This window comes from Hippichthys cyanospilos, chromosome 3, assembly GCF_059441005.1.
Source record: "Hippichthys cyanospilos isolate Australia breed blue-spotted pipefish chromosome 3, RoL_Hcya_1.0, whole genome shotgun sequence".
Taxonomy (NCBI): Eukaryota; Metazoa; Chordata; class Actinopteri; order Syngnathiformes; family Syngnathidae; genus Hippichthys; species Hippichthys cyanospilos.
The window spans coordinates 1,101,423-1,119,908 of record NC_142371.1 but is presented as its reverse complement, the minus strand read 5'-3'; the positions used below and the strand labels follow the sequence as shown (position 1 = coordinate 1,119,908).

Here is an 18,486-nt window from a genome sequence, read left to right as displayed (position 1 = left end):
TTACATAAGACAAGAATGATGTTCAACACACACACAAAACTAAACCTAGTAACAATTGTTTTTTTTTCCTCATGGCATTAAATACTTAAAAAAAAAAAAAAAGGTTCTCCCTGAAATTCATATCATTATTGTAATGTTAGTGAACCAAAAAACATGTTATTGTTTTCGGTATATGTACTGAACATTCTTTTAGTTTATCAGTTATCTGAATTTTACTCTCCTACATATTGGAATCAGCATCTAGAAATCCATATAAGGCGAGCACCAGCCATTCCCTTCACTTTTTCCAAAATGAAATATACTTGAACTTGAAATCACAGATTTTTATTTCACCCTCGCAAAAAAAAAAAATCATTGAGTTAGTTTTTCATTTTCTCTTCGTTTTATTGATGCCAAAATATGGATAACTGACAACTTGTAATTGAACAAGAAAACGTATTTGCTTGATTCATGTTTGCCATTCGATACCTTTTGAGGTTTTGCATTATTAGAGGTTTTGCATGATTATCAGTCTGCGTCCAATATGTATTCTACATTTTTGTGAGCAGTATAAATGAACATGGGTCAAGCACAACTTAAAAGTGTTCATATCATAGAGGGTTAAGGGAAATCCATTTCACTCGGTTTCCTTCCATTTCCGCTTTGTCTTGTCTGGGTTTGCAACTATTCTTTTCACTTTGAGAGGGTTCATCTTGGAGCGTTTAGTTACAGTATCGTTTGTCTCTAGTTTCCTTTTCTGACCCGGTCCTTGTTCGTCCTCGCCCTCTTTAAAGTCAACATCGAGTTGTTTATCATCACCATCATCAGATGCTCTGCCTTGTAGCCAAGCAACATCCAGCCCGGGCACCCTGGGTATGATGGCTTCCACGGTGTCGGCGAACGCATCCGCCTCACTGTTGCCGTTGCCTTGGCAACCGCTGTTCCTGAACCCCAAAGCCAGGATGCTGCGGAGGCCCAGCATCTCAGCCACCGTGGCGCTCAACTGTGGAACCTGGCAGGCGGGGACACTTCTGCTGGCACTCAGTGCTATCAGATGTTGGGTCATGTACTGGGGCTTGGCCGACTTGCACACTAGAACTAGTTTGAGTTGGTTCCGCTCAAGAGCTTTGGTGACCTCGTTGATGCCCAGGGCAAGTTGTCGCCTTAGGGCCACATTCGTCCAACAGCCTTTGGGTGAATCCTTCACCTTATTTGTGCTTGTATCCATAGATGAGGGATCTGGACATCTTTCTTTCCTCCACGCCCAGAACGCTTTCCCTTCCTTTTTCTCAAGGCCAACGGACATGAATTTGTCTTTCAACATTTTCAAGATGAAAATCCTGTCTTCATGTGGAATTGGGCTCCAGTTCAGCACAAAGGGGGATGTGAAACACGTCTTAACCTGCATGGCCTTTTTACCGGCTTTTTTGCCAGCCTTTTTGCCACCACCTTTCCCTGGGGTGTCCATTTGTTCTTCTGGAAGAAAAACGATCATGAAGAGAAGAATAAGGTACATATCAACAGGGTAGCAAAGACGACTGCAAAATATGCAAACTGAGCAACCCAGGAAATGGAGTAACATACAGGATGAGCCAAAAAATATTAAGAAAATGTTAAAAACCGGTACTTTGAATACAGTCAAATAAGTCAAGAACAAACTGAGGGGACTCTTCAAAAAATGTTTAAGCACAGGAATAATGCAAAATAAGTGGGTCGGGTGTAGGGGAGAAAAGAATTAAAGTAGGATGGCAAGAGTTAAGAATGTAAGGCTGCATAAATAAATGAAAAAAGGGTGTAACGGAAAGAAAATTCTTGACAAATATTCCTGGAAACATTTTTAATCGTACCGCTAAATATATATTTTTGACCCACCATATACATCGCGTTCTGTTGAATCGTCCTACAAAACAACCAAAAGCACATCTGTCAAAAATATCACCAAAAGGACCTTACCTGTATTTCACCACAAATATGCGTAGAATTTCTTTTTTTCATATATTTTCAAGTTCAATGATTGTGAAATACATTTTATTCACAAACACGCACTAGCTGCAGGACGCCGCCATGTTGTTTAAAAAGGCCACAGCTTTATTTAAAAGGAAGTAAGCAACAAGCGTTCATGCTTAAAGCAACAGTACAATACACGGGTTGAACAAAAGATGTTTTCAAATGAATACGATAAATTACAAATAGTTTTTGAAGCATTTTAAAAGCATGTTTTTCTTTGTTTTATTTGCGGCAGAGAATTTAATTTTGATAAACTACGTACATATTTAGTAAACTTTGGAAACATTTTGGAGAGTGTGTCGTCTCAATCCATCCTCTATATTGACCGCTCATATTTTATCATTTCAAACTTTTTTTCCTGTTATAAAAAAAGTAAAAAAAATATTTGACTCCAGGATGACGTGTGTTCGGAGTGGACTCTTGCCTCAGCCATGACGTGCAAGTGAACCGTTCGTTAGTGTACGCATGCGCACACATGATGCCACCAACCAGCTTCTCCGCAGCAGCCTGGTCCCGCCCCCTCCTTCAGGCCCTTGTCGGAGCGACATTCTGCCATCGAACCGTTGTTTCTGCAATAACGCCCAGCTGCACCCAGGCGACCATTAAAGAAGCATATCCGAGACGCGGCAATATCTTCATCAAAATGACTTCTGTGGTAATCTCTCATTGCTTCTACTTGTTCTTTCATCAATCGTTTTAATCATCGACGTTGACTTTGAAAAAACGATCACGCGCTGTCCATCTTCACTGACCCTGTACTACACATTTCCTCACGTTTTAAGAGCATAATGGATTCTACACAAAATCTACAAATATCGCTCTATTCCTCCGCTCTACCAGATGTCTACGGTGCGAGGTTGGACAAATGTTTAATTTGCCGAAATTAAAAGAAGGGCTTCCCAAACTGGAGTTCGGGGCTCAAAGGTTTTTTGAAGCATGTACAATTTGCTGTAAGTTTTATAGAAAGCAGTTTTGGTTCAGTTTGAAGGGAGATTGAAATGGAATCTTAGCTAAAGGATGCAAAATATACAGCAGGCATAAAGTGAGGATGGAATGACGCAAGACAAAAACGATGATGGTGAAGCGAGAAAAAAAGTTAAAACCAGGTTCGAAGTGGAGGGAAGTAAGGAATGCAGAAAAAAGAAAAAACAGGTCTAAGGTGGAAGAAAGTAAGTAACAAAGATGCAGAGAGGACTAAAGAAGGTCAATTTGGCAAAAACAAAGTTCGGGCACTCCAGGGGGAAAATAAGACTGAAGGAGAGAAGGAAGAAAAATGTAATCAAATGAAAACATTTTCTTTATACCCTCTTTGGGCCCATCATGTCACAAATTTGGAACTGCAAAAGTTTGGGAAACCTTGTTTAGATATTTTTATTTGTCTGTCTTAAACTGTCCTAGTTCCTTTGTGGAGTAGAAGTAGGAACAAAAGCTGCAGTCTTGCATATAAAGCCTATTGTTTAGCCCCTTGTGCTGTTCTAATAGGTTACCAAGTTCACGTACGGTATACTATCTGTGCCCAGTACTTTACTACGGTTGTTACTGGTTAATAATAAATAGTGGTGTCTCTCTGTAATCACCTTCAGGCAGAGTTTGAGAAGGCGGCGGAAGACGTGAAGAACTTGAAGACGAGGCCCTCTGACAAGGAGTTGCTTGATCTCTACGGCCTGTACAAACAAGCAACTGTAGGAGACATCAACACGGGTATGACAAGTAACGTTATGCTACTCTGGGCACCCCAAAGAAAAGGCTCTAGCAATATCCCTGCATTTCTGAATTAACAAGGAGCAATTTTATGTTTTCCAGAAAGGCCGGGGATGTTGGACCTGAAGGGCAAAGCCAAGTGGGATGCGTGGAGCTCTAGGAAAGGTAGCAATCAAAGTGTTTCATGCTGAAATTCCATCACCTTGTGCTTTTTAACCTGTTCGTATTCCCGTCTTTTGTCAGGAATGTCCAAGGAAGACGCCATGTCCGCTTACGTCAATCTTGCAAAGGAGCTCATCGGCAAACTGAGTTAATGGAAGGGAATGCAAACAAACTGTACTAATTAAAGTACTAAAGTGAGGCTGCTATCATGAAGAATAACATGTCATAATGATGCAAAAATGTAAACTTTTTTTTTTGCATAATTTTTCTTTATTCAAAATTCCTCAATGTGAATATATAGCATATGCCAATTAGTACTCCATGTTTTGTGCAGTAATGTCAACGGTTCATTTCAAGAAACTTTTAATCCTTATTAGAGCAGGAAGGCTGAAATACTAATGGTGACATTAACATTCTTGCTTTCAAAATAAAACATGCACTGTCTTACGCATCGGATTTGTCCATCTTTTTTTTTTTTTTTTGCAGAACTTGTTTTATGCATGATTTTAAAACGTGCTTTATATTATGAAATTAGCTTTTAGTTTAGCTCTACTAAGATGACATCATGGCACATGATGTGGTATACTTTGTATGCGAAGATCTGGAGTACATTTTGAACAAAATGCAAAATGTAGATCTGAAATATCACAGAATGAAGAAAACGTAAAATTAATATTAGTCTGTGCATACTGAAATACTTGTAGTAGCATAAACATTTTCATTTAGTCAAATCTTGTTTGAACTATGCTCTTTAGATCTGTTCTGTTACACACTTTGGAGCTGATAACGTAATTGATCTGATTGTACGCAGATAATATTTGTAACAAGCGCTGTGCTTCGAAAAATTAACTTTACGATTAAATTAAAAACAACCCAATAATTTTGACCGTATCTACAATCTTACTTTTAATACGCGGCTTGCAAAAGATGAATTGCTACGTATTTGTTTGAAATTAATCATTGTGGAAGCCACAGCATTTGCCCCGTGTCACCTGCACCCTGGAATCACAATCCGCTGCTTTGAGAAATGTAGGGCAAATGCCACTGGGTTGCGCATGCGCAGCGCTATCTTCCGGGCTGTTCTGGGGGCATTCGGTTAAAGGTGACCAGCGGGAATATGAAACACTAATCCACACTAAACGCACTCCAAACGCATAAATCTTGTTCGGCGAGGAGCCCGTCGACACATATCCCTGGAGGTGAGTTGACCTTCACGTTTTGCATACGAAGCACCGCGGGAGACCTATGCAAAGCAGGTAAACAACTTCAGACGAGGCCAAACATTCAGCTAAACTAGACGAGTTAGACTTCACTCTAAATTTAATGGCAATGCACAATTAACACCCGCGTTAATGTGTTTTAAGCTGAGGAGTGATTTAAAAATTGCTTGTGTTGTTTTCATAAATACTGTATTTAAACGGAGTACGGTGGCTTACACATGACTCCATGATCGACTATCTATCTATCTATCTATCTATCTATCTATCTATCTATCTATCTATCTATCTATCTATCTATCTATCTATCTATCTATCTATCTATCTATCTCTGTCTCTCTCTCTGTCTCTCTCTCTCTCTCTCTCTCTCTCTCTCTCTCTCTCGTTTCTCCCTGGATCTGTCCATCGATCCCCATATCCCTCCATCATAACCATCTAGTGTCCACCAATCTATGTCTTTTAGTTTGTCCATCCATTTTTCTATTTATTAGTGGATTGTGTATCGTGACTCTGACCCAAGGGTTAATGTGTGTGTATTTTTTATTTTTTTTGCAGGTAATATTATTATAATAAAATGACTGATCAGTTGCTGGAGCGGCAGCATGAGAGGACCTTCCAGTACCAAAGCAGCCTGCCTTCTTTACCTGTCCCCACACTCGAAGGCAGCCTCAGCAAGTACCTGGATGCAGGTGATGCACTGCTAGATATCAAGGACAGAGAAATGACGTTCTATCTAGTGTGCTGCTTTTGTATTGGTGTTCCCCTCCACCCCCCCACTTCATCTTTACAAGGCAATAGTTAATTAAAGGCAACAATCTGCATTTGTGGGCCATGGGGCAAAAAAAGTTTACGTTTTTGAGTTCCCTGACCATTTTTGGAGTTGTGGCAGAAAATTTGCACGATACTGCCTAAAAACCTTCTAAAGAAATTTTTTTCACACGTGCAACTGTTGCACATTTGTGAGTATCATTCATGTAACCTGTGCAACTTTACTTTGGTTTTATTGTCTTTATTTGTTGGATTTTTCGTGACTTTTCTTCCTCGTCTCCTAAGAAACAATCAAGACATTTATAATTTCTTCATATATATATATATATATATATATATATATATATATATATATATATATATATATATATATATATATATATATATATATATATATATATATATATATATAATGTGTGTGTATGTGCGTGTGTGTGTGTTTTACATATACTGTATATACTTTGGATTAAGTTAGTCCGAATTTATCTTTTTTTTTTCTTTTACTCGGTTAGAAAGGTTGTTTGTTGTCGAAATTATCCCATTTTCCACCTGTTTGCGCCATACGCTAGGATGGTTTCAATAAAAAAATAATGTACGGCATCTTTGTTCATTGTTATAACCACATGAAGTGACTTAAATATACCGCTAGACGGCAGCATAAGCCTACGAACAACTACACAGTGCCGTGGCACCCAGCAAATTTTAATGCTATTTCCAAACAAAATTAAAGACATATACTGTAGTACAATACTTAATTTCTCGGCGTGACCAGCAAACTTTGATGATAAAAACTACCGTGCGAATTGAAACACCTAATTTGACTTGCCATAATAGCACATGATAAACTTAAATGATGTAGTAATTGATGTGTGAGGAGATGTGTGAGTCCTCCTATTTTGTGTTTTAGTACATGTTTAAGTGTTCATGCCATAGGTAGGAGTGGATGTAGTTAACATCATTATTATCAATCAATGTAAACTTGAAGTCAGATCTGCATGCACTTTCTTGAATCCCTCTCTGAATCTTCCATTGTTTTCTATCAGTCCGTCCATTCGCGTCTGACCAGGAGTTTAAAGCTACAGTGGATATTGTGCAGACATTTCAAGAGGGTATCGGCAAAGAGTTGCACAACAAACTACTCCAAAGAGCCAAGACGAAGAGGAACTGGGTTTGTTGCAGATCCATCTATGATGTAATCGAGCTATGAAACACAGTTTAGTGGTGAACCTTGAACGATTTGTATCCCTCTTAGCTTGAAGAGTGGTGGCTTGACACTGCGTATCTGGAGGTGCGCATCCCATCTCAGCTTAATGTGAACTTCGGTGGCCCAGCTCCCTATTTGGAGCACTGCTGGCCCCCCGCCGAAGGAACTCAACTGGAAAGGGCCAGCATTAATGTTTGGCATACACTACAGTATTGGAACCTCATTTACAAGTAGGCAAATGGTTTATGTACAATGGTATACAGTTCACAAGATTATTCCAAATGTTTTTGGCGATTTGTGTGATTTTAGGGAGAAGATGCCCCCTCAGAAAGCTGGGAAGATGGTGTTGGATATGGACCAGTTCAGAATGCTCTTCTGTACCTGCAAAGTACCTGGAGTTAAGAAGGACACCATCCACAACTATTTCAAGACAGGTACAGCATGTCTCTCGATTCAGGGCTTCTAGCTTCCTCCCACATTTTAAAACCATGTTAGTTTTTTTTCTTACTTTTTTCCTTTTGTCTTTGCGATTGGCCGGTGACCAGTTCAGATTTTACTCTACTCCTTGCCCAAATTCAGCCCGGGTTATGTACAGAAATGGGTTGCTGGAAATTGTCAGGTTTATGTGTTTTGTTTTGTCACAGAGCGTGAAGGACAATGCCCGTCCCACCTGGTCGTGATGTGTCGAGGACGAATTTTCACATTTAATGCCCTTTGTGATGGTGAAATCCTCACACCACCAGAACTTCTCAGGTGAAGCTACTTCCATCAAAAGTTTTACGCTAGCAGCCGCTAACTTTAAATGTTGAAATGCTTGTCGCTTCACTCGGGCAGGCAGCTGAGCTACGTGAAAGAGTGCTGTGAGGGACGACCGGATGGCGACGGTGTCGCTGCTCTCACTTCAGATGAAAGGACTCGATGGGCAAAGGTTTGGAGACTCGCGCTTCACAACATTAGCTATATCCACGTCATATCCTGGGGAGAGTTTTATCAAACCTGCCTCTACAAAGGCAAGGCTCCGCTTTGATTAACACTGGCAGAGATTTTAGAGAAATTTGAATATTTTTGTCATTTTAGTCACTGCTCCTTTGGTGTACCTAAGGAAGTGTCCATTGTATGTATTTCCTATCACTTGACTGTGAATTGAATGTTACCAAACTATATTGTTTCCATTTTTTTTGTGCAGACCAGAGAGCATCTCATCAGTATTGATCCTCACAACGAAAGCATCCTAGAGATCATCCAGAGCAGTCTCTTCTTAATATCTCTAGATGACGCCAAGCCATACTCCTCTGCAGAGAACTACACAAATGTAAAGATACATGATTTCAAAAAATTCCTCTCGTTTTATTTCACGAGTTCATTACTTTTAAAAAAGAACTTTTGAATGCAGGTCGCGCTGGAAGCGCTTACAGGAGACCCCACCATTCGCTGGGGAGACAAATCTTACAACTCTCTTGCGTTTGCCGATGGCACTTTTGGATCCAACTGTGATGTGAGTATTTTAATAAGGCAATAAAAGCAAATAATTAACATCTTGTAAACAGTTGATTTTCTTATGCAGCATTCACCATATGATGCAATGGTCCTGGTGTCTATGTGTTGGTATGTTGACCAACAACTTAAAGCTACAGAGGGCAAGTGGAAGGTAGACATACATTCAAATGCACCAAAATTGCTTTTATTTCCGAAGATAACATTTCTCTCTCCTTTTTAAACACATGAACACGTTTAGGGCTCAGACAAAATCCGACCCGTGCCTTTACCTGAGGAGCTTGTTTTTACCGTGGATCAAAAAGTCCTGAGTGACATTAGCCACGCCAAGCGCCAATATCGAGAAGCGGTGAGTCAGTGTTTGATGTCGATAATGCAGAGATGGCAATTAGAGGTGTGAATTAGAGAGTCATAATACAGGATGATAACCATGTTGCCAAAGAGTGGGACTTTCCTTTTATTAGAAAGTGTACAATGTCATTCTCTGCACTGTTTCAGCCTCATGTTAATTTAGTCGTTTAACATATTTACTGCAAGCAACAGTCGTTGACTCAGCCTGACATCAGAAACTTGAGCAAAGGAGCTAATAAATTGAGCTGGGTTTCTTCCAAACTTCTACACTACATTTCAAGACTCCAATTCGAACTTTTCAAACATGAAAAAGTCATTATAAGTGAAATTTTTAAGTCAGGTCAGATGTCGATTATCCGTTTTGTGATTTCATAATGGTTATTTTGTTCCACCTCGCATGGTAAAATTTGCTTGTTTCGAATGTGTTGTGCAGGCGCAAGACCTCCAGATTGTGTGTTACGCCTTCACCGGTTTTGGAAAATTGGCAATCAAGAAGAAGAATCTACACCCTGATACCTTTGTTCAACTGGCCATGCAACTGAGCTACTACCGCATGCACAAAATGTACTTATTAGCTAAAAATACATTATGGATATATCAGGGGTGGGGAAAGTAAGGGATTTTTTAAACTAATAAAGGAGAATAAACTACATTTATCAAAGAATTGGTTGTATATAATTACATTTATAAAGACAGTTTAAAACAGTTCAATCTTTTTAATCGAAAATATGAGCAATAATTATTGTGTTATTTAGTAAAGTTTTAACAGTTTCTGCGGGTATCAGCAACTCGTTTATTTTTTGTTGCGATGGGATCAGGAGTTTTCTTTTCAAATTAAAAGCAAATTAATTGAACCAAGAAGAAAGAGTACTTTACCCTCCTTTTTTTTATCTCTACTGACCCATCTAACGATTAATAAAAAAAACAAATGTGGCCCTTGCACACACAACTTTGCCCACCCCTTGCCTATGCATACACACTTACACATACATACATACACACTTCTAAAGATGTGCTCTTCCCTTTCAGAGCAGGGAGTTGCTACGAAACAGCAATGACCCGCAGATTCTACCATGGCAGGACAGAGACGATGCGGCCATGTACCAGCGAGGCGCTCAGCTGGTGTAAAGCCATGACGGACCCCGCGTGCGAGGTGACGCCGCGTCACAGAAGCATCTTGATCAGCCTATTTGACTCGTTAAATCGATATTATCTCATCAGATTCACGACAAGAGGAAAGCCATGTTGCAAGCCTTCGATAAACACAATAAACTGATGGCAGAAAGTCAAGAGGGCAAAGGTCAGTGTCTGAACCCGTTGGCTTCAACTGGACTGAGTGAGCACAATCCCTATGTTGTCATCAGGTTTTGACAGACATCTTCTTGGACTTTACCTCATCGCCAAAGAGGCGGGACATCCCACTCCTGCCCTCTATACTGATCCCCTTTATGCAAAGAGGTAAAGTTAAAGATGATACAGCTATTTATTAGAATTGGACATATTGGAAAGAATACGTGATTTGTTGTGGTTGTTCTTGCAGTGGAGGTGGCGGGAACTTTGTGCTGTCATCCAGCCTGGTGGGCTACACTTCCGTCCTGGGGGCTGTTGCTCCGATGGTTCATCATGGCTACGGCTTCTTCTATCGGATCAATAATGACAGGTGTCGTCTCTGTTTTTTGCGTTTTGTGTTTTTTCACACCACCACACAACACTAGCAATGTAGAAGAGGACATTGTCATCGTAGGAATATGAAAATTAGTTCACAAAAAAGTAGACCTTACATGATTGCCTATTTTAAAAATAGTCTCTTAGTGACCCACTTTTGTTTTCTACCCTCTTTACAGAATTGTGATCTCCATCTCGGCATGGGAATCTTGCCATCACACGGATGCAGCAACGTTGTTCAACATCTTCTCCAACTCCATGCATGACATGTTTCACCTGGCGACCACGTCTAACCTTTAAGTATTTGCACGCATAAAAAGGAGGAACTTTCCATTAAGTGCTTCATCTGCTCTTCTTCCCCACTGTGAATATTCGAGCGTTTGCTCTCAGGACCGACCAGTGCAATTATGAAAGATTGTTGCTTTTAGTGTGAGTTGATGAACGTGTGTATTTCATAGGTGCAGTTTTTGTTATTTTCAGAGGTATTCTAAGCCCCGAAAGCATTTGATTTGATTTCCACATAGGCCTCAATCAATGGCTAGGATGATTAAGAACATTCCACTGACACCCCTAGAAATCCATCTTCGAGTAGAAGCCAGGACTAACTGTGCATTTAAAGGCATTTATTACAGAATAGGCCTGTATTAAAATGTACAAATGCATTTTTGTAACGTTTCATAGAACAATTTTATTTTACTGGTGTATTCTAATAAATGATCACTTTACGAATGTATTTGTGCAAATTGATCTGTATGAATGAAGATTTAAAACATTCTGACTGTTGCGGTAAAACTTACATCGACACATTGTGGTATAATATGTGACACACATCCACCTGGTACCGCTTGTGTTATTTTCTACTTAAGCAGAAGGGAAGTAAAAGTTTTTTTTGAAGTGTGATGGGAAGTCATTTGATGTGAAGTCATTATTTGAGAAAGATGGGTAAATTTGCTTTTAACTTATCCACACAGGTAACTTTCTTAAAATAAACATCAGATAAGACTCTGTCAATTGTCATCATTGGACCCATTTCAGGAGCCTGCGGTCCTCATCCCGGATTCATCTCTCGTTAACTTATTCTGTGCCAGCCAAGGATTATAGCGTGCATCCTGAATCACCTATGAATGGCTATTTTTGTTATGTAAATTGAACAGAAGAGAAGTTGCACACCAACTTTATCATAATGGGGGAGCATCACACATGCAAATGTGGTCGTTACCTAGACATCCTGTATGGGGTTTCTGAGATGTGTTTTTCAGTGAGGGTGGAAGAGCTTGCACAGACCCATCTTTTGAACACTTCATTCAAGATGAGATAAAAATGTTGAAAAACATAGTTCAATTCAATTACAGCCAAACACACCAGAAGTAAAATAACGCATGAGCAGAAAAACACAAAACAAAGAGTCAAAAAATGTGCATGGAGTGTTAGAATGTTAAGAAGTTTCTGATTATTAATGTTTTTGTGTTTCGAGTATCACTGTTATCATTACTATACAAATCTGGACATGTTATCCTCCTACGGTCATGTGATTTTCCCAGCGCCTAGCAACCAACCACAAGTTGTTTGTCATTCCTCCACCACCAATCAGGACTCAGTTTACACCGGCTTTGACTGTTTTGCTGACTGTTCAAGTCAGTCGGCAGGCGTCTTTGATCTCGAACAGTCGTTCTTTCCTCTTTTCCTTCGCAATTCTGTGGATTACTACATTTCTCTCAATATTCTTCCGCGCGTCCATGAGAATGTAAGTACATTTTAATTATGTTGTCCGTTCGTGGTTTGAGATACTTGTTTACGTTTGCACTGCGTCAACTTTGTCCTTTGATGTCTAAGTTGTTAGCTCATTTGAACTTGGTATGATTGCTAGAGGCAATTATACCGTCATTTGCAAATTTCACATGTAGTATCATTCACAAGTTAACGTTTTCATCCGCAAGATGTGCGCAAGCGTTTGAATCCGCGCTTGCCTTTTTATTCACAGTGACGTCAGCGCCACGCAAATCTCTTTGGTTCCCCCAACCCTTTCCTACCAAGCGCACATTTTGGGCAGTTTGGTTGTATTCATAATACAAAGTCTTTCCTATCATTGTACGGTATGTTTGCCTTTGTTGTTTATACTATTCTAATATAGAGTAATGTGAGCATATGATGTAACATATTGTATAATAGTAGTTTTGTTATTTATCAATGTTTATTAAGTGTTCTTTGATATCCTTTACAGAGACCACACACAAATAAATATAACAAAGAAGCGGGTGTCGCCTACTATGCATGGCTTACCTGGCCGAAAGCATTTGATTGGCTAGGCTTCTGGCAAAACACGTTGGTGTGGCTCCTCGTGTATTTAAACTCTGCAACTGAAAGCATTTGCTTCACTTTTTTCCTGCACTGCCAACAGAAGAAGTTCTAGCCGTGCGACGAGGGAATTGACCTGCTTTGCCACTGGAAGAGAGACTTTTGGCCGGCTCTCCAAAGAAGGTTTTGCACGGACATATCTCCTGGAAGTGCTCTGAAGAGGTTAGCATTTCTGAAAAAATGAGCTATTTATTTGCAAGCCAAACCTCTGAGTCGGCTTTTTCAGCACTGATGGCAACCCCGCGATTTGAAATCTAGCCCAGGAAGAACAATTCAGGCTCAGCCCTCTGGTTGTAGTTTAAGGACAAAACTTGACTTTGGCTTTACTTTGACTAAAAAAGCTAACTTCCTCCACTAATGGACATTGAACACATGGAACCAAATGGATTGACTGTTCCACAATGGAACCAAGTTGATGGAACTTTTCCACAATGGTAAAAACCCTCAATTGAATTTTGATTAAATGCAAAACAAAAAATCTCAGCTGCACACGGCCAAAAACAAAGAAACGGGTGTGGCCCACTATGCAAGCATGGCTTACCTGACCGAAAGCATTTTTTTGGCTGCCATTACTGCAAAAAAGTGGGCGTGGCTCCACATGTATTTAAACTCTGCAACTGAAAGCAAATGACTCACTTTTTTCCTGAACTGCCAACAGAGAAGGACACCGCTTTGCTACTGGAAGACCTCCGGCTCTTCAAACAGATTCCTGTGATACGAGCGCACATTCACCTGGCCTGACAAAATGGCTTCTGTTTTAGCGAAGAAGACCCAGTAAGTTATACCTGTTTCTTACCAAGTCAGGAAAAACCCCTTTAAAAGGGGACACAGTTCACCCATTTTTTTTTATTTTTAATGATGTTTACTGACGTGAAAGAGTTGCAATCAACTTGGAAAGGATGCACAAGTCATTTGTTTGAAACTAAAAAGAAAGTGTAGGCCAAAGTGAGTGACTACAGTTAACAAAATGGGTCTTGAATTCAAATGCATTGTTTGGTAGGGGTGGGGGGGGGATAAAGCCTTTTCAAAACTTTGCACACTGGCAACAGCTATTGCGAAATGTAAATACGGACATTATGCAAAACAGTCGTTGTCATGTGGGCTTTTCATCCTGCTTGATATGGGTCACATTTCTTTGAACAAAAGAAGAAGGCTTGAGTTGTAAAACCTTTTAAATGAGATATTGTTAACTTCTAAGCTTCACTTTGAATCCTTCCTCTGCGCCTAACCACATTTCTGTCCATGTCTTTTAGTGGACGCAATCCGAACCGGAACTACGTCTACTGCCGTCGCTGTTACAAGCCACAGGATAAGATTTCTGTTCACCTGGCCCGTGTGTGCATGAAGGGCAGCCCGCGGGAGGAAATTGAGATGGAGGCGCGAGAGGCCAAGGCATCCACCAAAAGATGGACACGGAGCGGACGGTGCTGGGACTACAATGAACTTGTGCAGATTATCCCCCACCAGCCCTCTCGCATGATGTTCCTGAAGGCGCTAAAAGAGCGACAATTTATTATCGTCAACGGGCCGCATGAGGTGGACATGCCTCCAGAGGGTGAGGGTGCCGCCATCGACCACGTCCCAGCGGCCGCCCCAGCCCCCGCCCTAGCCACAAGAAAGAGAGAAGATAGCAGTGAGGGTTCCACCACGTCTTCCTCCAGCTCTGAGTGTGATGGCATAGACAGCGATCCTTCTTGGACAAAGTACGCGAAATTCAATGAAAAGTTAATGCATCAAAGATCCGCTATTCAACTTTTTTTTTTTTCTTCTCTCACTCTCTCCGTTACTTGGCAGAAGACCCCGTGCCAACTTGACAAGCGTGAGGATTAAGATGAAGGAAGCTGGACTATACGACAAATTCAGTGAGGACTGTCCACTCATCAGTAATTTCAAAAAGTACCTAAAAGTACACCCGCTGTTGCAAAATTGCCAACAGGAGGTAACATTTCTTCTGGAGGGAAATATCTTTCCCCGGCCGGCTCCTAATACAATGTTTCGTTGGTTGCATTTATGCCCGTCACCTCTAGGTGGACAATGTAGCACGTGTCCTCAAGTACCTGCAGCCGGACAAGACTGTGCCGGATACCAGCTTTTTGCTGAAGACCCAGGAAACCACAAAGTACTTTAGCAGTCTGAAGCTGACAGGCATGGCGGCCAAAACCGTTTCCAGCTACATCAAGAGTATGATGCGCTTCACGGAGTTCCTTAACGCGGAGGTCAAGCTGGAACGGACGCCTCAGGCCGACGAACTGAGGAATCGTGTGTCGGCGTACCGGGATTTTCTCTCCACCTTGCCCAAGCCCGCTCAAAGCCAGTCCGGCATCAAGTAAGTTTCCCCCATTGTATTTACAAGAGGGGTGCGGCAAAAAACAGTGAAGAAAGTTCAGATCATTCATTCGTGGCTTGTTCTCCAGACACCACGGCATGAAGGAGGACACCAAGACAGTGCGGGAGTGCCAGGAGATCCTGCACGTGGCCAAGAAGATGTTCCTTCGCACGTACGGCCGCTTCCTGGATGGGGCGGCGGTGTCCGAGAAGGAACGAACCTTATACCGCTACTACTGCGAAGCCCTGCTGGTGCTGAGGCACTTCCAGCGCCCGGGCACCGTAGAAGAAATACTGGTGAGTGAGCCTCCGTACGGTTTTTGAAACACCGTCGCTTCGGTGGCCAAGGGCATGTTTGATTTTGGCTCCGTCTTTCAATTTCCCTCAGGCGAACGACTGGGTCAATCGCAAACCCGTGGACGGAAGGGTCGTCGTCTGGGTCGGCCAGCACCAAACGGCAACTTTGCAAACCGCCGCCTTCGCGCTGACGCTCGAGGAAGATGCCGTAAGACCTTTGCTTGTTTTTACAAGCTCAATTGCGCAGACGGGGTCCACCCAAACCTTTCACTTAAATTTTTGACGGCCGGGAAATTAACGTCGTCTTTTCACAGTGGCTGCAGGCGTACTACGAGTCGATTAGGCCCGCATGCGTTGCCGATAGCGCCCCGCCCGCCAATGACCCTTTCTTCGTCACGGCCGGCGGGACACCCGTCCACTGCGTGTCGACTGACTTGAACCGACTGCAAAAATAGTGAGTACACGAATTAGCGGGTCTGAACAGTGTCGCAAAAAAGCCCGCGTGGCCATTAACGTTGCTGTCACCTGTTCTTCCCCAGCTACAAAGTCAAGGCTTCTACTAGTAAGGAGGTGCGCCAGGCCGTCGAGACAGAGGCGGCCACCGCCTTTTCCGACAGTCAGCAAAATGACGTCAGCCACTATTTGGCCCACTGGACAACTGGCGGCGAACAGCACCATAGCACGTGGGTTCCCGCTGCCGTGGTCCGGACGGCCGTTTTGCTGGAGCGGCTGGGAGGGTGAGTTTTCCCGACCGGATGGGCGTCACGACGAGAGCGCGTCGAGACCAATGTTTCTTTACAATGTCTTCTTTACTTTGCAGCGAGTCGCCGGCAAACCGGAGGGCAAAGAGCTCACGAGAAGCGCGAGAAGCTGACTTTGACAACTTCATCCAGACCTTCCCCGTGACCATCGACGGGAAGCCCCCGGGAAAGATGGACAGGGTCGAGGCTGGCTTCTCTGGCGACCATGTGTTCTATGACAGGTGGCGGGGTTGTCAAAATGACCAACGGCAGAACGCCATCCTGTGTAAATATGCCGTTAGGCGTGGAAGCGCCGCTATTACCTTTCTGGTTATTGGGGCAAATGGCTGAAAGTCCATGTGTCTTTTCAGCTCAATTTTCTCAGAAGCCAACCCTGGAGCAGGTGGAGAAGCAAATACAAATGGCGGGCTGGACGACTAACCGTCCAGGGGCGGAAGCCATTGTCGCGGCATGGAAGCCACCCTCCTCCAGGCCGTTGGTAGAGACCGATCCCCGGATTGCGCAATGGGTTACTGAGCAGCGCTGGAGGGGTCTGGTCATCAAGAACTTCGAGGGGGACAAAAAGCTGGGTACTTTTTTTTTTTTTTAATTATTTTTTATATTTGTAATATTTTTGTTTTTTGACGTAACCCTCTTGTCTACAGGCGTGGTCGCATCCACGCCCTTTTACAAAGGCGATATCATCTGCGACTACCATGGCTCAGTGATCACGGGCGAGGAAGTAAATCGGGTGATACAGGACCCCGACCTCCAAGCCGGCTACCTGTTTTTTTTCAAAGGAGGCAACGAGACCATCTGCATTGACGCACAGACCTCTCCATGCAAATGTCACCCAGAACAACAAACATACGGACGCCTCATTAACCATTCGAGGACGCGCGCCAACATTAAGCCGTCCCGATGTCTCCTCAAGGTGGACGGCGAGCAACGCTACTGTGTCCTGTTCAGGGCGTTGAGAGACATCAAGGTGGATGAGGAACTTCTATTTGACTATGGGGTTCAAAGGAGCTCTTATAAGGGGGAAGAACTTGATCTGGAGTGGCTTGATTCGTAGATGTGCGTATACACTTTTTCTTTTTGTGTCTTTTTTTTTTCCGTGCTTACTCTGGACTGCTTGCACATGATTAGAGTGCAATTTCTTTTTTCTATATTACATTCTCCAAATAAAATTGCATGTGTTCTCCAAGCAAAACGTTAGCGTCTTTCTTTCAATTTCAGCCATCGAAGAAGTACACTGTGTGGTAGTTTTTCCTTTTCTTGCATGTTAAGAGACCACTATGAGTGTTACCTACAGTTATGTTCAAAATAAGAGCAGTCTGTTAAAAAAAGAGATCAGTAAAGCTCAAAATTCTGAGAATGGTTTTTATTTCCATGCATTGCGAACACTGCACAATAGTCTAAATCAAAACATGAAGAATAAAGCAGAAATTCTTTGATTACATTACAGAAAAAGAAGAAAAATGAACTGTTGAAATAAATAGCACTACCTGCATTTTACTGTATAAACTGAAAAATATCCAGGATTCAGCATTCCTATGACTAATATTTAGTTGTATAGCCACTATTTCCGAGAAGCGCTTCACATCTGCGTTGCAAGGAGTCGACCAACTTCTGGCATCAATGAACAGGTCTTCCAGCTCGGGATGATTTGACAATGTTCCATAACTCCTCTGCATTTCTTGGTTTAGCCTCAAAAACAGCATTTTTAATACCACCCCAAAAGCTTTCTATCGGATTAAGGTCCGGGGATTGGGCTAGCCACTCCGTAACTTCAATTTTGTTGGTCTGGAACCAAGATGCTCCTCGCTTACTGGTGTGTTTGGGCTCATTGTCTTGTTGAAACACCCGTTTCAAGGGCGTTTCCTCCAGCGTAAGGCAACATGACCTCTTTGACGTATCCAAACCGAGCCATGATTCCTGGCCCGACACCATAGTAAGAGAAACGTGCCCATATGATGCTTGCGCCGTCATGCTTCACTGTCTTCAGGGTGTACTGTGGCTTGAATTCAGTGTTTGGGGGTCGTCTGACAAACTGCTGCGGCCCTCAGACCCAAAAAGAACAATCTTAGTCTCATCCTATCACAAAATGTTTCTCCAATTCTCTTTTGGCCAGCCAATGTGTTCTTTGGCAAATTGCATCCTCTTCAGCACATTTTTTTTTTAACAGTGCGATTTTGGCTTCTTGCCGATAGATTAGCTT

At 42.2% G+C, this 18,486-nt stretch overlaps 4 protein-coding genes across 8 annotated transcripts; 3 read left to right on the top strand and 1 right to left on the bottom strand.

Moving 5' to 3' along the window:
* Positions 1-365: 365 nt before the first annotated feature.
* Positions 366-2,055, bottom strand: LOC148425334 (ribonuclease P protein subunit p38-like). Its single transcript, XM_088411105.1, has 2 exons — positions 1,933-2,055; positions 366-1,455 (listed from the first exon to the last, which is right to left on the bottom strand). The coding sequence occupies exon 2, from the start codon at positions 1,445-1,447 to the stop codon at positions 617-619; it is 831 nt and encodes a 276-aa protein (XP_088267231.1). The 5' UTR covers positions 1,448-1,455; positions 1,933-2,055; the 3' UTR covers positions 366-616.
* Positions 2,056-2,472: 417 nt separating this feature from the next.
* On the top strand, positions 2,473-4,300 carry LOC148425333 (acyl-CoA-binding protein homolog). The gene is made up of 4 exons (XM_088411551.1): positions 2,473-2,641; positions 3,570-3,687; positions 3,790-3,852; positions 3,931-4,300. Exons 1-4 carry the CDS (start codon positions 2,630-2,632, stop codon positions 3,999-4,001), a joined length of 264 nt encoding a protein of 87 aa, XP_088267677.1. The 5' UTR covers positions 2,473-2,629; the 3' UTR covers positions 4,002-4,300.
* A 621-nt stretch (positions 4,301-4,921) lies between these two features.
* LOC148425332 (peroxisomal carnitine O-octanoyltransferase-like) lies at positions 4,922-11,281 on the top strand. Of its 2 annotated transcripts, none has more exons than XM_088411549.1 (17): positions 4,922-5,048; positions 5,622-5,755; positions 6,878-7,002; positions 7,087-7,268; positions 7,348-7,472; positions 7,683-7,791; positions 7,873-7,966; positions 8,225-8,350; positions 8,432-8,533; positions 8,603-8,686; positions 8,774-8,881; positions 9,317-9,447; positions 9,913-10,036; positions 10,105-10,183; positions 10,248-10,341; positions 10,424-10,543; positions 10,728-11,281. In XM_088411549.1, exons 2-17 carry the CDS (start codon positions 5,641-5,643, stop codon positions 10,846-10,848), a joined length of 1,839 nt encoding a protein of 612 aa, XP_088267675.1. In that variant the 5' UTR covers positions 4,922-5,048; positions 5,622-5,640; the 3' UTR covers positions 10,849-11,281. The 2 variants fall into 2 exon arrangements, with proteins under 2 accessions (XP_088267675.1, XP_088267676.1); XM_088411550.1 differs by having other exon boundaries at positions 4,938-5,105.
* Positions 11,282-12,146: 865 nt separating this feature from the next.
* On the top strand, positions 12,147-17,478 carry LOC148425331 (uncharacterized). 4 transcript variants are annotated; one of them, XM_088409439.1, is made up of 14 exons: positions 12,147-12,292; positions 12,530-12,641; positions 12,950-13,065; positions 13,562-13,677; positions 14,157-14,606; positions 14,698-14,842; positions 14,931-15,229; positions 15,318-15,525; positions 15,617-15,733; positions 15,840-15,979; positions 16,065-16,262; positions 16,346-16,551; positions 16,637-16,855; positions 16,931-17,478. In XM_088409439.1, the coding sequence occupies exons 4-14, from the start codon at positions 13,649-13,651 to the stop codon at positions 17,338-17,340; spliced, it is 2,421 nt and encodes an 806-aa protein (XP_088265565.1). In that variant the 5' UTR covers positions 12,147-12,292; positions 12,530-12,641; positions 12,950-13,065; positions 13,562-13,648; the 3' UTR covers positions 17,341-17,478. The 4 variants fall into 4 exon arrangements, with proteins under 4 accessions (XP_088265565.1, XP_088265564.1, XP_088265566.1 ...); XM_088409438.1 differs by having other exon boundaries at positions 12,947-13,065; XM_088409440.1 differs by lacking the exon at positions 12,530-12,641 and having other exon boundaries at positions 12,181-12,292; positions 12,947-13,065.
* The last annotated feature ends 1,008 nt before the right edge of the window (positions 17,479-18,486 follow it).

Excerpts from the sequence above, each read along its gene's own strand:
- LOC148425331 (XM_088409439.1), top strand. The coding sequence starts at position 13,649 with ATGGCTTCTGTTTTAGCGAAGAAGACCCA. Across the intron at positions 13,678-14,156 it reads GTTTTAGCGAAGAAGACCCA|TGGACGCAATCCGAACCGGA; the intron begins GTAAGTTATACC and ends CATGTCTTTTAG. Across the intron at positions 15,734-15,839 it reads TGACGCTCGAGGAAGATGCC|TGGCTGCAGGCGTACTACGA; the intron begins GTAAGACCTTTG and ends GTCTTTTCACAG.
- LOC148425332 (XM_088411549.1), top strand. The coding sequence starts at position 5,641 with ATGACTGATCAGTTGCTGGAGCGGCAGCATGAGAGGACCTTCCAGTAC. Across the intron at positions 8,687-8,773 it reads CTACAGAGGGCAAGTGGAAG|GGCTCAGACAAAATCCGACC; the intron begins GTAGACATACAT and ends GAACACGTTTAG. Across the intron at positions 10,184-10,247 it reads AGAAAGTCAAGAGGGCAAAG|GTTTTGACAGACATCTTCTT; the intron begins GTCAGTGTCTGA and ends TGTTGTCATCAG.
- LOC148425333 (XM_088411551.1), top strand. Across the intron at positions 3,688-3,789 it reads TGTAGGAGACATCAACACGG|AAAGGCCGGGGATGTTGGAC; the intron begins GTATGACAAGTA and ends TATGTTTTCCAG. Across the intron at positions 3,853-3,930 it reads TGCGTGGAGCTCTAGGAAAG|GAATGTCCAAGGAAGACGCC; the intron begins GTAGCAATCAAA and ends GTCTTTTGTCAG.
- LOC148425334 (XM_088411105.1), bottom strand. The coding sequence starts at position 1,447 with ATGGACACCCCAGGGAAAGGTGGTGGCAAAAAGGCTGGCAAAAAAGCC.